The sequence below is a fragment of the Octodon degus genome, unplaced genomic scaffold (assembly GCF_000260255.1).
Source record: "Octodon degus isolate 3935 unplaced genomic scaffold, OctDeg1.0 scaffold00070, whole genome shotgun sequence".
NCBI classification, from domain to species: Eukaryota; Metazoa; Chordata; class Mammalia; order Rodentia; family Octodontidae; genus Octodon; species Octodon degus.
In genome coordinates, this window is record NW_004524646.1 from 8,559,260 (window position 1) to 8,579,414 (window position 20,155).

The 20,155-nt window shown below is 50.0% G+C and overlaps 1 protein-coding gene across 4 annotated transcripts in view; it reads left to right on the forward strand.

Annotated features, from left to right (window-relative positions):
• Nucleotides 1-20,155, forward strand: part of Ak7 (adenylate kinase 7) — a 59,451-nt gene that overhangs the window by 11,810 nt on the left and 27,486 nt on the right. For 2 of the 4 annotated variants that reach the window (XM_023719665.1, XM_004635219.2), the window contains exons 3-8: nucleotides 675-783; nucleotides 5,470-5,564; nucleotides 11,488-11,598; nucleotides 15,373-15,453; nucleotides 16,577-16,665; nucleotides 19,384-19,474. In XM_023719665.1, coding sequence (XP_023575433.1) covers nucleotides 675-783; nucleotides 5,470-5,564; nucleotides 11,488-11,598; nucleotides 15,373-15,453; nucleotides 16,577-16,665; nucleotides 19,384-19,474 — 576 coding nt within the window. The remainder of the gene's footprint in view (nucleotides 1-674; nucleotides 784-5,469; nucleotides 5,565-11,487; nucleotides 11,599-15,372; nucleotides 15,454-16,576; nucleotides 16,666-19,383; nucleotides 19,475-20,155) is intronic. The other 2 variants (XM_023719666.1, XM_023719667.1) reach the window with 2 other exon arrangements.

Consider the following 20,155-nt stretch of genomic DNA (forward strand, 5'->3'; position numbering starts at 1 on the left):
CAGCAAACACACAGCCTGGTTTGGAAATCTCAGGTCCCTTTCTGGCTGTCTTAGAACACACCCATGGGATCGGCTTAGTGGGCAATATTCCAGCATCCGCATAGCAAGGAATGAAGAGCTAAAACCCAGTGACCACCAAAGTGACTTCCGTGGGATGTGAGCACACATTAGCCAAGAAAAGCTCCTATATTTTGAAAATAGCCCCAACTGCCAAGTGTAATAAGCTGTCTTCTGCCCCCAGAGAGAACAGATTCACTTCATCCTGAGGATACCAAAGTGACCCAAATGAATCACTTATCAGGACTTTTCAGTGATTCATGCTGTGTAATCGCTCTACCGATCTTGAGGGAAGTTTGAGTTAATTTTGACATCAAACTCGGTTTCCCACACTATGCTCCAGCGCTTCCCTGGGAACCTGGTGCTTAAGCAGCGGGCCGAGGCATTGCCTGAGATCCTTTCAAGCCCTTCAGGCATCTGTCCTGCAAATTCCTTGTTACTTGAAAAGTATACACAGGAGAGAGCCACAATTTCATTTTGAGTCGGACTCTTTCTGCGAACACTTCCTCTGGGACCCTTCCGTGACGCACGTCTAATTGACAGCCTGCCGTCCCACTTAAATATCGAGGTTACCTTGTTAGCTCAGTGCTGCCAATGGCTGTCGCTTTTCTTTCCAGAACCTCTCTCGAGGAGACCTGCTCATGCGCCTGCTGGAATGCGACACGATCATTTACAACATCACCGAGAGCCCGAAGCAAGCGGAGGAAGCCATCTGGGCTGTCTCTGGTCAGTGGGGTGCACTCTGTGATCTCCAGAGACAGTTTCTTTAATCGACAGTTTTCTTCTTTTGCCACACTGTGGGTGGAACCCAGGGCCTCATGCGAGCTAGGCAAAGCCACTGACTCTTCACAATTGTAAAGTGCACTGTTTGTGTGCAGTGGTGTGACTTCAAGACCTGAGGGATTCCCTCTAGAAGTAAGAATTTGATTCATTTTAAGAAGTTCCCTGCCTGCAGAGGTCATGGAGGGAGGCTAAAGAAAGCTGGCATTTTGAAAGCAGCTTGAAGAATGTGGTGAACTCGCAGGACCTCCGGTCTAAGAGAACCGGGTAGTGCTTAGCAATGGGTTCTTTTTGTGATTTATTTCTTCTTAACTCTGGAGCAAAGGAGAAAGTGGGTCAACTTATTTGAATAATTATTCTAGCCTGGGACAGCCAAAAAAGACAAACAGCAATTTACACTTCAGTGACTTTGATTTTCAGTTTTGTTTTGTTTTGTTTTGTTTTGTTTTGTTTTAGACGGATTAGATTGGGGTCCACAAACATTTTTTGTGACAAGGGACAAAGTTCATAAATATCTTTGCATTGTGAACCATCACACTACCATTAAGGCAGGAGCCTGGCCATGAATAACAGAGATGGATAGGCTGGGTTCTTGTGAATTTTTATTCACAAAAGCAGACCCTTGAATTACATGTACAGCAAAATTCTATTTTGGCTTTAATTCAAAAGAAATAGAACAGGGCTGGGGGAAACAGCTGTCCAAGTGCCTGTCTGGACCCAGGTTTGATTGCCTGCACCACATGCTGTACTGGCCCTGCCCCTGGCACACCGCTCTGGCCTCCAGAGCCAGGCGTGGTGGCGCACACCTGTAATCCCAGTGCTGGGGAGGCTGAAAACAGGAGGATCACCATGAGTCTGAGCTGTGTAGCAAGACCCTGTACCAAATATATAAAAATTTAAAAAAGAAAGAAAAAAAGGAAATGGAACAGACCCTCACTGCTTGCACCAGATTCAGATAAAGATACGAGAGCACTATCTGCATGTGCAGGTTCTGCAGACACTTGGGCAAATTGATTTCTGTTGACACAAAGTAATGACTCTGCTTTAAAGGAAATTTTAAAACAATAGTTTGGTCTGAGTCAAAAATGAGTGAACGTGGCCCAAGAATAGAGATTCCAGTCATCCTCCGGGATGTGTTTCACAGTGGAAGAGAGTCTGGGAGATCCAGTCACACAAGGAAGGAAAGGGCAAATCATTTACCAATCACAGGGTAAGCCCATCAGATCCTTTTGTCTTAGCTTTGAAGCTGATAGAGACTAGAGGTCTGACAAGCTTAGAGACACGCTCTGGGAAGCTTATCTATTCATTGTAAGAGTGTCACACCTGTACCCCAGCACTCCTGAGGCTGAGGCAGGAGGATCATAGTGAGTTCAAGGCTAACCTGGGCTCCATAGAGAGACCAGACCCTGTCTAAGAGAGAGACAGAGACAGAGACAGAATATTAGGTTACACACAACAGTTAAAGGAATTGGCAGTTAAAGGGTTGATAAGAGCAGAGTCCAAGATAATGTTGGGTCCCAACATACGTGGATTTCATCTCTCCACGGCCTACTTCTGCAGTATGTTCACTGTAGCTGTCACTTCAGAGGCCTATTCTCATTCCTGAGAGCTCTGCCCCTCTGTTCCATTCCACAAGACACAGATCATAACGCGCTGCGTCATCTCTTGCAGCAGAATGTGGCTGAAGACTGCTTTCTGCATTTGTTCCTTGCCTGAAACAAGGATCCTAGTGGATGACGTCCAATCACACCACCTAAAATAATAACTGGCCCCTCTATTTAATAAGCACTATTTGTTCCAGGTTGTGAAAATTGATTTTTTTTTTTACTACATGCTTGCAACTTTGTTTAAATTTTTAATATTTTTTTCTGAAATTCCACCTAGACATGTTTTGAAAATTGAAAAGCACAGCAGGCCGTGAAGAGCAGCAATTGCTGTGCCTTGGCCTCATGGAACCCAGCCTTCGCACAATGTGTGGAGATGCGTGCAAAGCCCAGGACCTAGCTGAGTGGTCACAGGCTCACCCAGCATGGATGGGGCCCTGGGGCATGTTCCCAACCCTTAGGTGAATGCCTGTGATCCCAGCACTCTGGAGGCTGAAGCATGAAGGTTGCCATGAGTTCAAGGACAGCCTGGCCACACAGTGAAATGCTGTCTCAAAAAAGCAAAAACAAACAAGCAAAAACACTTTTTTTTTTTTTTTTTTTGCGCTGGGATTATAGGTGCGCACCACCACTCCCAATCTCAATTGCCATCTCAGTGCTCCCTGGGGGCGGGGCAGGCAAGGCATGCTGGACATCAAATCCCAGTCCCTACGTCTGCCTCAGCAGGTGCTTTAATTCACTGTGCTACCTGGCCAGCCCTCAAAAAGACTTTAGACTGTGGATCTCAGACACGGACCTTTATTAACCTACCCCAGGGCTTCTTAAGAAAGTAAATATTTCTGCCACTTGGAAGTTTCGTTTCCTTCCACGACCTTTCATTGTGGAGTATGTTTAACTGCTATCTTCTTCCTGGAACAAAGAGCTTTAGATAATGAAGAACATTTCGCCAGGAGTGGTGGCACACAGCCTGTAGTCCCAGCACTTGGGAGGCTGAGGCAGGAGGATCATGTTAATTTTAAGACCAGCCTGGGCTACAAAGTGAGGTCAAGTCTAGCTTGAACTGCTTGGTGAGAACCTGCCTGGAAGAGGAGAGAGAGAGAGAGAGAGAGAGAGAGAGAGAGAGAGAGAGAGAGAGAGAAACACTTTACTCCTTCATTTGAAGGAAAGTTGACTAAATTGCATTTAGGGTTTTGGCTTTTTTGTTATGTTATTGTTGACCTGTTTTGTTTTTGTTTTTGTGGAACTAGGGATAGAACCCAGTTGCGCTGCACTACGTCCCCAGCCCTTTCTATTTTTATTTTTTAAATTTTAGACAAGGTCTCATGAAAACGCTGGACTGCCTAGGCTGGGATTGAACATGTAATTCTCCTGCCTCAGCCTCCAAAGGTCAGCCTGGCCACATAGTGAAATGCTGTCTCAAAAAAGCAAAAACAAACAAGCAAAGACACTTTTTTTGCGCTGGGATTACAGGTGCCTGCAAAGCCCAGGACCTAGCTGGGCTGTTGTCTTAGCTTTCAAGCTGATCGAGACTAGAGGTCTGACAAGCTTAGAGACATGCTCTGGGAAGCTTCTCTATTCATTTTAAGAGTGTCACACCTGTACCCCAGCACTCCTGAGCGCTCAGGCTTCTTTTCGTTTCCTTACAACCGATCTGGTGGGGGCGGGGCAGCACTGGGGCTTGAACGTAATACCTCGCACAGAGCTACATCCCCAGCCCTTTCTGTGGGTTTTTGATTTTTACTCTGAGACAGGGTCTCCCTAAGTGGCTAAGTTGCCCAGGCTGGACTCAAACTTAATCCTCCTGTGTCAGCCTCGTAGGGTGCTGGGATTGTGGGTGTGTACCACATGGCCAGCGCATATTATTTTTAATGTTTTATTAAATTATTTTAAACTATGTTTAGATTCTCCTACTTTGGGAGGCTGAGATAGGAGGATTGCCAGGCATCTGAGAGCAGCCTCAGCTACATGGTGAGTTCAATGCCGGTCTGAACAGCATAACGAGACCCTGTGTCAAAAAAAAGCTGACCTTGCCTTTCAGATTTACTGAAAAGAGGGCAAGAGGACACAGGGGGAAGGATGAATTATTAGCAATCAGAAGAAGACATCTGCCCATAGGGATGGAGGGTGTGCTCCGGTCGTTTTGGTCCACCATGAATACCATAAAGCAAAAAGCATAACCTGGCTGGAGGAGCTGGACGCGTGTCAGGGCCTCACAGCACGGCCGATCCGGCCACAGCACAGGGCAGCAGACAGGTTGAAAGAGCAATATTAAACGGAACAGATGGTTTGATTAGAATCAAAATAGAAACTGGAATTGACATCAGAAGCGAGAGTCACAGTGTACAGGGGGCAGCGCTTTCAGACTACGCCGGTGGCAAACATACCCTTTACTGAATGAGGTCGCACGTTAGCTTCGATCCCTTTCTGGCTTATCAGACAGCAGGCAGACTATTTCAGCGGTTCACTTGCCAGATGGGTAGACCAGGTTCACCCATTAAATGGGGGCAACCCCGAGGGAGACAGCCACCCTTCTCGTCTGCATCTGTCCTGCCCACCAGCCCCTGCGAATGGATCAAAAGTGGGCACTTCTGCTGGGTTTGGCGGTGCATGCCTGGAACCCCAGCACTTGGGAGGCTGAGGCAAGAGATCACGGCAAGTTTGAGGCAGCCTGGGTAACCTAGCGAGATCCTGTCTCCGAAAAAAGGAGGCTGGGGCCGGCCAAATAGCTCAGCGGAGTAAAGTGCCTGCAAGCAGGCACAGGGGACATGGGTTAGATGCCCGGACCTACTGTGCTGGCCCAGCCTCCGGGGAGCGCTGAGATGGCAATTGAGACTGTGCGTGGCGGCGCGTTCCTGTAATCCCAGCTCTTGGGAGGCTGTAAACAGGCAGATCGCTATGAGTCTGATCTAGTAGAGAGACCCTGAACACCCTGTAGACCCTTCCCTAAAGTACAAAAAAAAAAAAAAAAAAAAAAAAAAAAAAAGGAGGCTGGTGGCATCCAGCTGACACTCTGTCCTCTGCCTTCCAGCGCTGAACGAAGAGGTCAAACGCTTTGGGAAGCGCAAGGTGTTTATTCTACTCTCCACCGTGATGACATGGGCGAGATCCAAGCCTCTGGACCCGGTAAGAAGCGCGGCCGCCCCTCGGTCCCCTGGGTCTCCTCCCCGCGGTGCCTTCGGATTGTCGGGAAGCAGGTCTGCTCCCCTGCCGGCGCCTGGCAGTCCCAGGACACAGCCGATGCTGTGGGACCTCCCCACCCCCACCCCAGTGCCCGGTCCAGAGAGGGGTTTTTATAATCATGTGTTCTTTAGTAGCCCACATGAGCAGCACATAATGTCTACGTTCTGCGGGGAAGTGCGTTACCTAACACACCTTCCCGCCCTTCATCCTGCCCCCTCCCCTCCTTCTCTCCACCGCCTTCCCTTTTGAGAAATACCCATCTCCCCACTTCCTGTTATTTTTTTTATTATTATTTTTCTCTTTATTTACAAGACAAACTGTGCTATATGTAAGCTTGTGTGTCTGATTCCTGTCACTTAGTTATGGTCTCAAGGTGCATCCTTTTGACTACACACACGCAGTTTATTTTTCTTGAGGGCAGAGTAGTACTCCACAGTGTGTAAACACCGCGCTTTCTTACTCACCCGTCCACTGATCGCCATAACTGTTTCCAAGGTGTAGCTACTGCAAGCCCTGCTACTATACACATCGACGACGTGCATGGGTCAGCGTAACAGCAGGGCTTGAACTCTTTCTGGAAGATTGCTAAGGAGAGAAATAAGTGGGTTGAGTGGAATTCTAGTTGTAGTTTTGTTGTTGTTGTTGTTGTTGTTGTTTGTTTTTTCTTTTGTTGTTCATTTGGTTTTGGTTTTTTTGAGACAGAGACTCGCTATGTAGCCCGGGCTGGCCTCAAGCTCTCAGCACTCCTTTTGCCTCAGCCTCCCAAGCGCTGGGACTACTGGCCAGCGCCACCACACCCAGCTCTAATGGTAGTGTTCTGAGACTCTCCACACTGACTTCATAGTGGTTGTGCTAGCGTATGCCGCCAGCACAGGATTCCTTCTTCCCCACAGCCTCATCAACATTTGTTATTATTTGATTTCTTGATGATACCCATTCTCTCTAAGGTAAAATGGAATCTCAGAGTTGTGTTAATTTGTATTTCTCTCGTGGCCAGAGATATTTGCAGACGGGGTAATTACAATCTCACTTTGTTACTCAGGCTGGCCTTGAACTCGTTGCAATCCTCCTGCCTCAGCCTCCTGAGAGCTGGGATTAAAAGCATGTGCACTCATACCAGGGTACGGCCAGAAGTACTATTTCTCCACATAGCTATTGGGCAGTTCTACTGCTTTTTCTAGGTTTCAGTGGAGCTCAGAGGTTCCTCTCCTAGTGATGTTGTGGCCTCCCGGTATGGTGACTGTGCTGCCCCGGGAGAACTCGGAGCACACGCGTGATCGGGTGCCGTGCACAGCGCGCTCTGGCTCCTAACCGACCTGCTGCGGCCCCCGAACCGGCCACGCTCTACCCTGCGGTATTTCAGAGCGCTCCGGGCTACCTGGTGGGCGCTCACTGCAAGCATGTGCTTCGCCTGCCCGCCCCCCACCCAGGAGCTGCCTCTGGGCCTCCCGCTCCCTGGCGTTCTCCCCAGAGATCCCTGTGCCGACCTGCGGCCCCTTGCGACCCCTGCGCCCCCCGTGCACAGCGCCCACTGCTGTCAGCGCCAGGCAGCGACACATCCTGGGATCAGCCAGGACCACGCAAGGGCCCGGGGTGGCTGCTGCGCGCCTGTCACTCCAGGGCGCCTTGGTGAGGGGCTGGACCCAGAACAAAATGATAAACTGAGCGCTGTGGCACTGGCCTGCAACCTCAACACAGGGAGGCTGAAGCAGGAAGATTGCCACAAGCTCAAGGCCAGCCTGGGCTACACAACGAGACCCAGTCTCGAAAGAGCTCTCGTTTCATGCACTTCCAGGTAAATGAAGCAGATGGTTGTTACAATCTGATACTACAGACCACAGACTGTGAAAAAAGTACATAAAATGAGTTCGCAGCCTCCTCCCACCGTCCATCTGCGCGGACAGCATGATGCACCCCGGGGAACCCCAGCTCCTGACCTCCCATGAGCCCGGCAGGGTTGCCATGCACAGGCAGGCCAGGCAAACCAGAGCCAGGAGCCAGGCAGGACGCCCAGGGCAGCCTGACTTGGAGACAGAACTGATTCTCCTGGCCACTTAGTTGTGATTTGTAGCTCAAAGTATCAGAATAGATGCAAAACAGCACACAAAGCAGCTCGGATATAAAAGGGTGACAATTATAGAAAGTTTTCATCTGTAGTAATTTTAATAAGCAGGAGAATCTTGATAGTTGAGTTTTGTTTTTCTGTGCCACCCATCTGGTTTTTTTTTTTTTTAATTTTTATTTATTTGTGTGTGTGTGTGTGTGTGTGGCCAGCTCAGCCCACCAGGGGGCGGGGCTGGCTGGCATGTGGTGCTGGGGGATTGAACTGCGGTCCCTGTGCTCTGCCAAGCTTGTTCCAAGTAGGTGCTTTAGACCACTGAGCCATCTCACCAGCCCTACCCATCTGGTTTTATTTAGTTACTATTAATTTTTATTTGGGTGGTACTGGGGATGGAACCCAAGGCCTTTTCACTAAGCTACATCCCTGGCCCATTTTAAAAAATGTGTTTATTTTATTTTATTTTTTATTTTGAGAGAGGGTCTCACTGAGTCACAGGGTTGCTTGTGCTGGGATTGAATTCGCAGTGTTCCTGCCTTAGCCCCCCAGAGTGCCAGGATTCTAGCAGGCCGCTGCTGTGGTCCAAAGCGGGTTGGTGTCTCACCAAGTGAAAGAACAAACTCACTGACAAAGGAGGGCATTCAGCGGAGTGCTTATGGGACGCATGCAAAAGGAGAAAGTTGCTATTAGTTGCAAGGGGACCTGAAAAGAGTCTCTAGAGTGGGCTTTCTGTCCGCGGTCTTTCGCATATCGGGGACAAGTCTCTGGCCGTAACAGGTCAAGGAAGGCCTTGCCTGTAGGGTTTAGGTATCGATGTCCATGCTGTTACATGAATGACGGAGGAACAGCACACGGCGGTCATGTACTGATCACTCGATGTCTGGCCGGGTAGGACTCTTGCTGCCTATCTAGGGAACCAAAGCCCAAGGCAACAGGGGGACAGCAGCGGCAGCCATTCCCACCCCAGCTGCAGTGGTCGCCCCCTTCCCAGCAGCATCAGTCAGCCCGCCCCAGCAGCAGTGGTCACTCGGTCACTCCCCACGTTCGCCTTACCATTCCCCAGTGGGGTAAGCTTCAGATGAGTCCTCACCCTGCCAGCACGGCTGCTGCTGACTTCTGCAGCTGATCGGCCTGCCCCACCCGGGCCCAGGTCGACTCCTTAGTGGCTGCCTGGTTCCAGGCTCCCTGCCCACAGCCCCCACATCCTGGCTCCTATGTGGATGAGTAAGGACAGGAAACCTGGAGATGATCCAGATTCAGACAAACCACTCAGGACAGGAAAGACTAGTGGACAATCACTGTCACAAATGATGCCCGGGGAGGGAAAGAGGCCAGCTTGTGACACTCTTGGGGCCCAAGTACTGTGGTGATTAGAAAGAGGTCCCCAGGCAGCAAGTGACGCACTTGCCTGACGCCATGGCAACTTGTGGGTGAAGGATCCCCAGAGCCCACTGTATCCCAACCAGGAATCTGGAGTGACAGCTCAGAATTCCCTGCCCAGCCCAGAGAGCAGGCTCGCCCTGCTCCCTGGGGAGAACATGTGGCCCACAAAATGTGAGGTCACCTTGTAAAGTGTGACTGTTCCCACTGTAGCCATGGGGACCGAGGGGGCAAATCCTGGAGAGGGGGTGAGGCAGAGCAGTCGCAGGCACAGGAGCGCTGTGGGCCGGCTGCTACCGTGGGGTGCTAGCTGGGGCCATCAGGCCTGCTCACCCCCGAGCCAAAGCTGATTCCGTGACAGTGGAGTTGCCAGGGCCGGCAAATGAAAACACACCTGAGAAGGCCGGGCTCAGGCCGCAGGCCTGTTGTCCCAGTTCTCGGGAGGTGATGCAGGTTGCTTAGTGAGACCCCACCTCAGAATGAAACTGGAAGGGGACCATGTGTAGCTGGGGCAGGCACCTGCACAAGTCCCACAGCAACAAAGGAGCAGGGACACTCGGTTCCAGATAAGTACCCTTTTGTGCATGAATGATGCAGCCTTAAATAACTCTTCATTTGTTTATTTGAATTCAGATTTAACTGGGGGTCCTGCATCCTATAGAACAACACAACTTGTTTGGATTTGCTTCGATTTGGTTTGGTTCGGTGTTTTGAGACAGAGTCTTGCTTGGCAGTCCAGGCCTCTCTCGGACTTGCTCTGTGTGCCCGGGCTGGCTTCAAGCTCCTGCCACCTCAGCTTTTCCATGCTGGGCTTACAAATGCATGCCACAGACCCAGCCTATGACAGCATGACCCCCGCCACAGTTCAGACACAGAGCACCAGGGTGGCATGTTCCAGGCCTGAGTTCCATCTCCAGCATCCCAAAAATGAATATATAAAATTAAAAAGAACAGCTAACGATACAACACGTATTCATCGAGTAGCCGTGGGCACAGAACTGACGTGGACTAACCTGATCTGCCCTCCAGAACAACCCTGCCATTCTCCCGGGTAGCCCTATCATTTCAGCCGCTCGGCCTCTCTTTCATATGTCAGTGGCTGGCTAATCCATCACCCGAAATGGCCCGCAAACCCATTTAGCTCTCCTTGTATCCATGGCAACTTCATGGCCCACACTTCAGCCCTTAGCTTCGCGGACTGCTTAAAACCTTCCACCTGGTCCGTTCTCCACGGCACAGCTGAGCGATCTTCGCAATCCAGGTTGTGTTGGCGTCAAGCCTGAAGTTTGCACAGCCTCCTCTCCAGCTCGGAATAGTCTGCACTCCCAGTGTGGGGCACGACGGGGATGACCTGCCCGCTGCCCGCTGTCCTCCCCTGGGGCTGCCTTCGTGGAGGTGACAGATGTGTGAGGGTACGTTCCCTCCCGGCTCCCCTTCCTGTGTCTTCTTCTGTCTCTTGGATTAACTCCTTGTACAGTCTGGGCTCAGGTTCTGTAGACTGACATTTAACTTAGTTTCATGTGCTGTGATCCAAAGGTTCCATAAAGAACACTATACTTTTAAAATGTAAATTAGGGCCAAGGAGATAGCTCGGTGGCCTAAGCATCTGCCTGGCAAGCACAAGGTCCTGAGTTTGATCCCTGGTACCATTTAAAAAAAAAAAAATTCTAAAAGGTAAATTAATTTTATTTTTGGGTCTTTTTTTTTTTTTTTTTTAAGACAAGCTATCTCCCTACATAGCCCAGGCTGGCCTTGCACTCGTGGTGAGCTGCCTCAGCTTTCTGAGTGCAGGGATTATAGCATGCATAGGCATGCACCACCACACCTGACTATACACAACACTATAACACTATGTTTTCAAAGCCCTGCTCTAACGAGGATTTCTAAATGGTCATTCAAGGATGTGGAGTTCATTTGTTTCCTGCTGCAGCTGCCTTTCTCTGTGGACCTTCCCAGGATGAGGAGTTGTAGAGAGGCTGAACACGATGTACTTCCCAGTAGATTGTCAGAAATAGAGCAGTCTTCATGCCTCGCTGGGTGTGGTAACGCACACCCGTGATCCCAGCACTGGGAGGCCGAGGCAGGAGGATTGCCGCCAGTTCAAGGCCAGCCTGGGCCATGTATTGAATCCAAGGCCTGAACTACGTAGCAAGACTGTCTCAAAAACAAAACAAACAAGATTACACAGACTCACAGCGCCCGCTTCAGTTCGTGGGTGCTGTGCGCAGTGATCTATGAGGGTAACAAGTCTCCACCAGCCAGCGCCGGCTCTTAGCATTTCCGCGTGGCGGGAGTATTTGAAACCCTGTGGGCTGCCGATTAGAAATAACGCAGCTCACTGTCCGCAGCCAAAACCGCCGCCTGCCAGGCAGTGCTCAGGGGCTTCCTGGGAGCCCGCGCCCCATCGCTGCCCCTTCTGTCTTACAGGAGGACACCGAGGTCCCATTCACGGAAGAGGACTACCGAAGAAGGAAGAATCACCCAAATTTTCTGGACCACATAAATGCTGAGAAAACAGTCCTCAAATGTGGAAAAAATGTGAGTGGGGGTCCCAGAACACTCCGGGGAGGGGGCTCTTCTGAGGCTGCGCACTTTGGCCGGCCCGCTGTGGTCTCGTTCTGCTGGTCAAGGTGATAAATCATTCCCTGGGTCTGAGGGCTCCATGCCTGGCACAGAATGCACTGGCGTCTCGGGCCAGGAGTGCTGGTGCTCGTCTGCATCCTGGCTTTCAGGAGGCTGAGGCAGGAAGGTTACTACAAGCTTGAGGCCAGCCTGGGCTCTATAGCCTGAACTATATACTGAGAACCTGGCTCAGCAAACCAAAATAATAATAATAATAATTATTATTAATAATAAAGATTTAAAGGCCTCTTTGTTTAGTTTCCTAGAAACTTGCCACTGCAGGTCACTGAGCTGTGTCCCTAGCCCTCCATGCGCTGTCCTTTGGGTCCTGGCACAGGCTCTGTCCCGCCCCATGCAGCGGGGGCTCGCTGTGTCTGGCTGGATACATCCAGCCCTCTGAGCTTCTCGGGACAAGGACAGTGTTGTCCCTGGACAATGCCCGCGTTGTAGGGAGCAGCCACCACCACGAGCCGCAGCTGCACCGCGCCGCCAGGCACCAAGCCGCCTGTGGATTCCATTCTTAGGATTTTCCTGGCTCCGGAGCTCCACCAAGTCCAGTTTCTCTTGCCGCGTCTGCGGTGACAGCTCCATCCAGAGCTGAGACCCTAGTGTGGACAGTTATAGCACCCTAAGCTCGGGTCCAGCAGCACTGATCATTTTGACCGACAGCCACTTTGCAATGTTCAAGTTTCTCTCTACCCAAGAGGATGACGGGAATTGCCCGGGTCATGAATTAGTAACAGCTGGGAAAACAAGGAGGCCTCACCTACCTGCGTGCTAGCAATGTTTTATTTATTGTAGATCGTGTAACTCTCCAGGATCTCATGAATAACTTTTAGATTTATGAAAAGCACTGGGCGTGGTGGCACACAGACAGCTATAATCCCAGCACTCAGGAGACTGAAGCAGGAAGATTGCTGCAAGTTCAAGACTAAGTTGAGCTATATAAGGAGTTCGAGGCCAGCCTGCGCTACACAGCAAGACCTTGTCTCAAAAAAAATAAAAAATTCTGTGATGTACTGCTAGCATCATCCCCATTTTGCCCATATACGTTTACATGGAACCCCCAAACCTCCAAAGGCCCGGTTAGATTTTTCCATTAGTGAAAGACCAACTGTAAATGATGTACAATAATAGCTCTACGGTGACACCTAGTGGTCACTGAGGTTATTACAGCAGGAACTTTGTCCTCAAATTATGAGAGTCTATAAAATACAGGTGCAAACAAGAGAGTTAGGAATTCTGGATATATTTCCATCCATTAATCACCTCATCCAGCTCACTAAACTTTGGGGTCATGTCTGAGACCTAGCCACAAGGATTAGGTCTCCCAGTAGAGCTCTACCACTGAGCTACACGCAGCCCACAACTCCTAGGGTGAAAATAAATAAAATAAATGGACTAAATTAGATGGCCTAAATTTATTACTATTTTGAATTCAATAATTATTTTGTTAAAGTACTCGATATGTTGAAGCTGGGTGTGGTGGTGCATGCCTGTAATCCCAGCACTCTGAGGAAGGAGGATTTCTGTGAGTTCGAGGCCAGCCTGAACTACTTACTGTACATAGCAAGACTCTGTCTCAATAAATAAGTAAAGAAGACAACATTTTTCCACTTTAGATTATCACTCACTCACATCTTTTCTGTGTGTCATCACACATTTTCAACCAGTGAATTAGACACAGTGAACAAATCATGATGGGGGCAGGGTCTTGCCGTGTAGCCCAGGCTGGCCTTGAACTCACAGAAAGGCTGCCTCAGCCTACCAACTGCTGGGATCACAGGCACGTGCTGCCAGGTCCGGCCCCAGCACAATACTTTCTGATGCTCTTCCGACCTTTACATTATCTTGGCTCCACAGGACCTAACCCTGAAAGACACCCAGGCCTGGCGGGTTGGAATTGCAACTTCGTGTGTGTATTTCATTTATATGCTATCTAGAATCACTTGCCTTATGGCCTACTACCTCCTTGTAGGCAAGTACAGAATAGGTACTAAAATAAAAATATAGCCTTGATTAGACAAAAATATTCAACATGGGCATCCGCAGCTTTGCGTTCTTTGATGACATTAGCACATGGAGGAAAATTAGGGCAGGGATGTAGCTCAGTGGCACAGCTCCTGCCTGGCAAGCACAAGGTCTTGAGTTTGATCCCCAGTATGGTAAAAAAAAAAAAAAAAAAGACAGAAAACCAGATGTTTTACCCAGAACATGGTGCATGGCCCCAAGAGATTCAAATGTGGGTCAAAGAAAAAAGATTCACACGTGGGTCATGGTTTCACCAAAAGTGCAACAACTGGTCATCGGTCTCCTCTGCCCTGGCACAGCTCCTCGTGCGTCATGGAAGGAGCTGTGTTCAAGTTGCCGGCTGCAGGCCTGGGCCTCTGCACGGTCACCCTCGAGTCTTCCGTTCCACTTCTCTTCAAGGTCACTGGCTCCCCAGGCTGAGGACCCTGGCTGGGCATGGGCCCGGCTCTATACAAGCGGGCAGTGTGTCCCGAGGCAACTTTGCGCAGGCGCAGTCCCCTGGAGCTTGTCCAAATCCCAGCCTCAAACCAGAACCATGAAAAATCCGACTTTACTCATTTCACCCCAAACTCCTCCCTATAGAACATACAGGTCCCAGTGTAACCTATCATTGGACCTTCCATCAGCGATCCGAGAAAACCGCTTCGTGCCTGGCGGTTCATAAAGCTCTTTGGGTTTCTCTGCTTTGTTTACTTTTTTTTTTTTTTTTGGTTTTTGAGGTGGTGACTTGCTCTAGAAAATCCTCCTGATTCAGCCTCCTGAGCAGCTGGCATCACAGGTGCGTGGCACCAGGTGTGTGGCACCACAGGTGCGTGGCACCACAGGTGCGTGGCACCACAGGTGCGTGGAACCACGTGTGGCTTGATTTTTAAATCAAGCATTTAAAGGCACCTGGTTAGTGGTATGCTGTGGGGGCAGGCACAGAGGGACGATGACTCAGCCTACAGGTGTTATCTCCACTTTAAGCTTTTGGGCATTCCACAAAGGACGCCCTGAGTCCCACCTGGAGAGCCTGAGCTCTGTGCTGACCTTAAAAGGCAGATAAATTGGAGACAAAGTCTCCCAGCCCCTAAGCCATCCTGAAAATAAAGTAAACTTTCCAGGTCAAGTGAAACCCTCCCACTCAAGCCTGTTTCTGAGCTCACTTTGTGTACCTGTCACTCCCCCCAGTAAATGACAGACCCTGCGGAAGGACCTGTTTTATGTGTTTGTCTGTTAGGTTTGCTTTTTTGAGACAGGATCTCACTGTGTTGTTCAGGCTGGCCTTAAATATATTATGCAGCCCAGGCTGGCCTCGATCTCACAAGAATCATCCTGCCTCAGCCTCCCAAATGCTGGGGTTACAAGCATGTGCCAACAGGTCTGGCAGGACCTGTTTTTATCATTCCCTTTCCACGGGCCAGGATGGAGTTTACAAGTATTCGGTTTTCAACAAAGAACGAGTAATTCATTAAATTACTGTAAATGGCTGTAATTTCATTAGAAGTCCCATTTGCACAGTGGCTGGCAGCTTTCCTGAGTGGCGTGAGGAACACTACTGCCCTGAACAGCACCTAATGTGTCCAGAAGAGTTGATGACACTGCCCAAGTTCTCCTTGTAAGGACTGAAACTATCTAGCTGATGTGGTACTCAGCTTTTTCCTATACTTTATCCGATAGGCCAGAATGTTTGCAACATACGTAGTTGCTGCAGGACTTCAGTACGGCATGGAGGGAGGAATCTTACACACATTTTTTAAGGTATGACTTTTCATTATATGGATTTTTTTGGTAAATATTTTACAAGACTAGGGGCATAACTTGAGGGGAGAGCTCTTGCCTGGCCTTCCTCCTAGCATAAATAATAAATAAATCAGCCAGGTGTGTGGCAGCACCCCTGCAATCCCAGCACTCCGGAGGCTGAGGCAGGAGGGTTGCCTCCGATTCACGCCTCAGCCTGCCGATTGCTGGACCACAGGCATGTCACTTCAACGTTTGTGTTCACTGTCCTTTTATCTCCCCTCTCCCCTCTCCTGTCATTTTGGGTCTAAGGAGGTCCCCCCAAAAAGGAGAAGGGGGCCTCCCTACTCCATTGTAGGTTCTTGACCTATGGAAGAAAGAATTGCAGGACCCGTGGTGAGGCAGGTTGATGAGCAGGAACGAATACCTACAGGAACAAAAGAGCAGGGCAATTGATAGGGGAGGGACCCTGGGGCTGTGGTTGGGGGCTTGTGTAGACTTGGGGGTCCCCTCACAGATGAGTACGTATCCATCACGTACTCAGCACCTGCTTCCTCCAGGCCACCGGATTCATGACTTGAGCCTCCCCATTCATCTTCCATGATGCATTGCGCCTTGAGGCCCTGGATGTACAAACTCAATCCTGTCCCCCACCCCCATCCTGCCCCCCCCCCCCCCGCCCGGGGCCTCCCCGTGGGCTGACTCTGCCCTCAAGACCTAAGAATTTAGCATGAGATGTCTGGGAGGAGAATAAACAGGGCCCAGGGTGGAAAAGGCACTGCTGCCTTGGGCAACCTGGATTATGTCTCGAGGCTGCAATTTTCTGAAAAGTACAAATTTTTAAATTATAATTTCCTGATCTCCTTCCTAACCCATCTTTGTTTCAGTCCTACCTCACCTTTCCCCTCTATGAATAACCACTCTACATTCACAGCAGATTTTTTTAGCTCCCTTCCACGAAGCTGGTTCGCTTCGCTGCCGTCCTGCCCGGGACTCTGTCTCCCCCAGTGCGATCCTCGGGACTGATCCAGAAGCATCCGCGGACGTCTCGGCAGGCACCTCCCTTGCCTGGCTGCTGTGTGATGCGAGCTGCTCCCTGTCGTGCAGGACCGCGATGACCGCTTTGGCTTTTCCTTTCTTTTAGCTTGCTTGGCTGGGCGAGGTCCCCGCGTTACCTGTTTTTGGAGATGGAACAAATATCATTCCAACAATTCATGTTCTTGACCTGGCGGGGTGAGCATTGTCCCAGAAACATGGCCCTTCTGGGTGCTTCGTCAGCCTGTGCATTTTTTAATTAATTAATTAATTTATTTTTTTGAGACAAGGTCTCATTGTGTTAGTTCAGGGTGGCCTTGAACTCGCTGTGTGACCCAGGCTCACCTCGAGCTCGCGACGACCCTCCTGCCTCAGCCTCCAAGCGCTGGGATTAAGGCATGTGCCACCTTGCCCTCACACACCTACGTGTAAACTGACGCTTATCAACCATCTCCTCAGTGCTGCGTCCCGCACGCACGCACGCACGCACGCACGCACGTACGTCGTTGCGTTTGCTCCTCCCCACAACCCCTTGCGGTGGCACTGGCTGTCCTGAGAGAATCTCCGCTTCACACACGAGGAAGCTGCTCGCCTAAACGCTGCACGGTTTCTTGACGTTTTCTTTTTGTTTTGCTGGGGCCAGAGGTGGAACCCAAGGCCTCCCAGGTGCTAGGCAAGTGCTCTACCACTGAGCTACACTGCCAGCCCCAAAGCTAAGGGCAAGATCAAGTCGTCTCTTAGAAACTTTGCTGGCAAAGCAGTGATTCCAGGAAAGCGGAGCTTGGTATGAACAACCTTCGAGGGGGCCACAGTTACTTGGTCCTTTGTCCCAGATGAGGCTGTGGTGTCAGCCCCTCAGACCAGAGTCCAGAAATCAGATAGCAGAGGGAGATCCTCCCTGTCCCTGCCCGTAGATAAAGCTGTGGTAGTGTAAAATTACAACCCTGTCTTTTAGGAAGTGGGGAAACCTTGGGTGACCACGGGCTCACGTTGCCCCAAGGCTGCCGTCTGCTTGTGCCTCACAGGCTGGGTGCGCTATGCTGTTTGGCCGTGGAGCAGAGAGGCATCAGTCAATACAATCGGGAGCTACGTGGTGGGGTATGAGATGGGCCTCAGCGACAAAGCAGCACATGAGGTTGCTCTAGGGCACCTGATGTCATCCTGTAACCTTTGCTTTTAGCTTCTGGCTCAGGGCAGGCTGGGGTTGGCCAGGCCTAACTGCATTCCAGGAGGTTTGCGTAAATAATAAATTGTAAATGGTCATGGCAGTACTGGGCCAGATACAGAAGTGAAAAGTAAAGGGCCTGAGGTAGGCAGAGGTCACTTGGGCGCTGCCGGCCAACGTTGGTACTGTTCACCATCACGTGCCCAGCTGAGGCCCACGCAGCCTGCGGGGCTGCAACATCCGGCTGGCTCCTTTGGAGAAGCCCAATGTTGTAGGTGGCCCATGGGGTGGCAGGCACAGAGCAACCTAGCCCTGCTCCCAAGCCACAGAGCCAGGTCCCTGAGTTCGCCTGGGTCCGCAGCTTGAGTTCCTGGGGCTTCGCTTGCCTGCTGCAGGTGAGGCCTCGGGAGGAAGCTGACATGCACTTCCCAAGGCGCTGGCTTCCGCCACGCACTCCTGCCCTCACACAGGGCCCACTGATCATCACAGCAGATGCATTTACCAGTTCACCCAGATAAAGCTCAGATGGAGGCCCTGTGAGACACCCTGAAGGCCCCTAAGCAAATGGTTACTATGGTTATTAAGGATGGATGTTTTACATCAAATAAGTTTTGGACCACATCAAAGTCAGTCTCCTTCAACCAACACTAACTGCGGGGATGAAAGGTCCAAATGTGTCCTGCTAGCCAGATCTGGAGGTGCATACTCATAATCCCCACACTCAGGAGGCTGAGGCAAGAGGATTACTGTTCATTCCAAGCCTGCCTCAGCTACGTGGTAAGTTCAAGGCCAGCCTGAGCTACACAGAGAGACTCTGTCTCAAAAAGACAACAAAATAAGTGTGCCTCTTTTTTTGCAGAAACTTTACCTTATTTTATCAGGCTTTGAAGATGTAAAGGAGTCTTACATTCTTAAAATAAAAAGATTAGCTTTAGTCCCAGTAAAGTTAGTGAACAATTTCCCGTTACAGAAAGAATTAGGACCCTGGTTTCCAGTAATGTTTTTTCTTCCTATGGGTTTCTTTGAAAATTGTCAAATATTTAAGAAAGAAGCTGAAAGTTAATGTGCTTAGAAAAAATAGCATAAAATTTCTGGGGATACAGCTCAGCAGCACAGCACATGCCCAGCGAGCATGAGGTCATGAGTTTGGAAAACAAAAAAATAAATAAGTAAATGCAGTAGCTAGGCCTGGTGTACCTGAGGCCATGGGTTACTCGTTAGCACCACCAAAAATCAATGAATTAAAATCGTGACATGAACATCGATTATTACCATCTTCTTTAACTGTGCTAGGAGTGGCCCTCGGAGCCTCCCGCTCTAGGGCAGCGCCCTCTCACTGAGCCTGGTTTGGCGGGGAGTTGGGTCACAATGTGGCAGGCAGTGCCCAAGAACTCAGTCGGGATGGGGGGCCGGTGACCTCCGCCAGCTCCTGTTTTCCCAGGTGCTCTTCAGCCTGATAACCAGTCACTTGACTCCTCAACACCTCCTTATCTTAGAAGGCTGATTAGTAATCCCCTCCCTGATCTTATTGATGATTAAGTGAGATAACGTCAAAAGACCCAACACCAGCTGGGATGACCAAGGCAGGAGGATTGCTGCGACTCTGAAGTCAGCCTGGGCTGTGAGACTCTGTCACAAATAGATGGGTGTGGATGGATAGATGACAGACAGATAGCAAAGCCCCGTGCCTGCTCCACAGGGCTGGATGGTGGGGAGAGTGATCTATCACCTCTCTTTCGCTGCTTCTGCAGAGTGATACAAAACATCATAGACCACGTGCCGAAGCACCACTACCTGGTCGCTGTGGATGAGTCCGCTAACACCTTAGAAGACATGGTCAAGGTACGGTGGCCCATTGCAGCCCATTCTTGGGTGGCACAGTGTAAATAGCTTACCTCAGGACTCTAGTTACGGAATTCCTGTGCTAATCAAGACGGACACTCTAAAGCAGATGTCCTGCCAGCTCACACTACCTGTTGCCCTTTCTCCAGGACCCACATGGAGAAATAAGGCCACTCTAGGGCTTGGGTGACCCCTCAGACGCACAAGGGGTAGGCTGGACAGGGTGGGTTTGAAAAATCCCACCCTGAAAACAGTTTAAGGGTTTTAAAAAAATATTACAGTAAAAAGCACATTGCAATCCTCCCCCTTGCTTCATACAGACTTGTCCCTTCCCTCTTGCTGCTTTCTGATGCATCTCTGGAGTGCTCTTTCATGAGTGCCTTCAGTTGCACTGTCAAGGCTGCCCTAACGTCCTCAACTGATTCTAAACATTGACCATTCGTGGGCATGTTGACTTTGGGGGAGAGCCAGAAGTCAACATGGGGACAGATCCCGTGAAAAGGGAGCACAAGGACACACAGTGATGTTTTCACAGTGATGCCTTTCTGTTGGATGGTGCCCAGCAGCCGTACTCACTATATTTTTTATCACACCTCCTAAAGATGCTCACAAAAGAGGACTTCCAGAGCTGCTTCATTTTTTAATTTTTATTTATTTATTTATTTTGTATTTTAGGGAAGG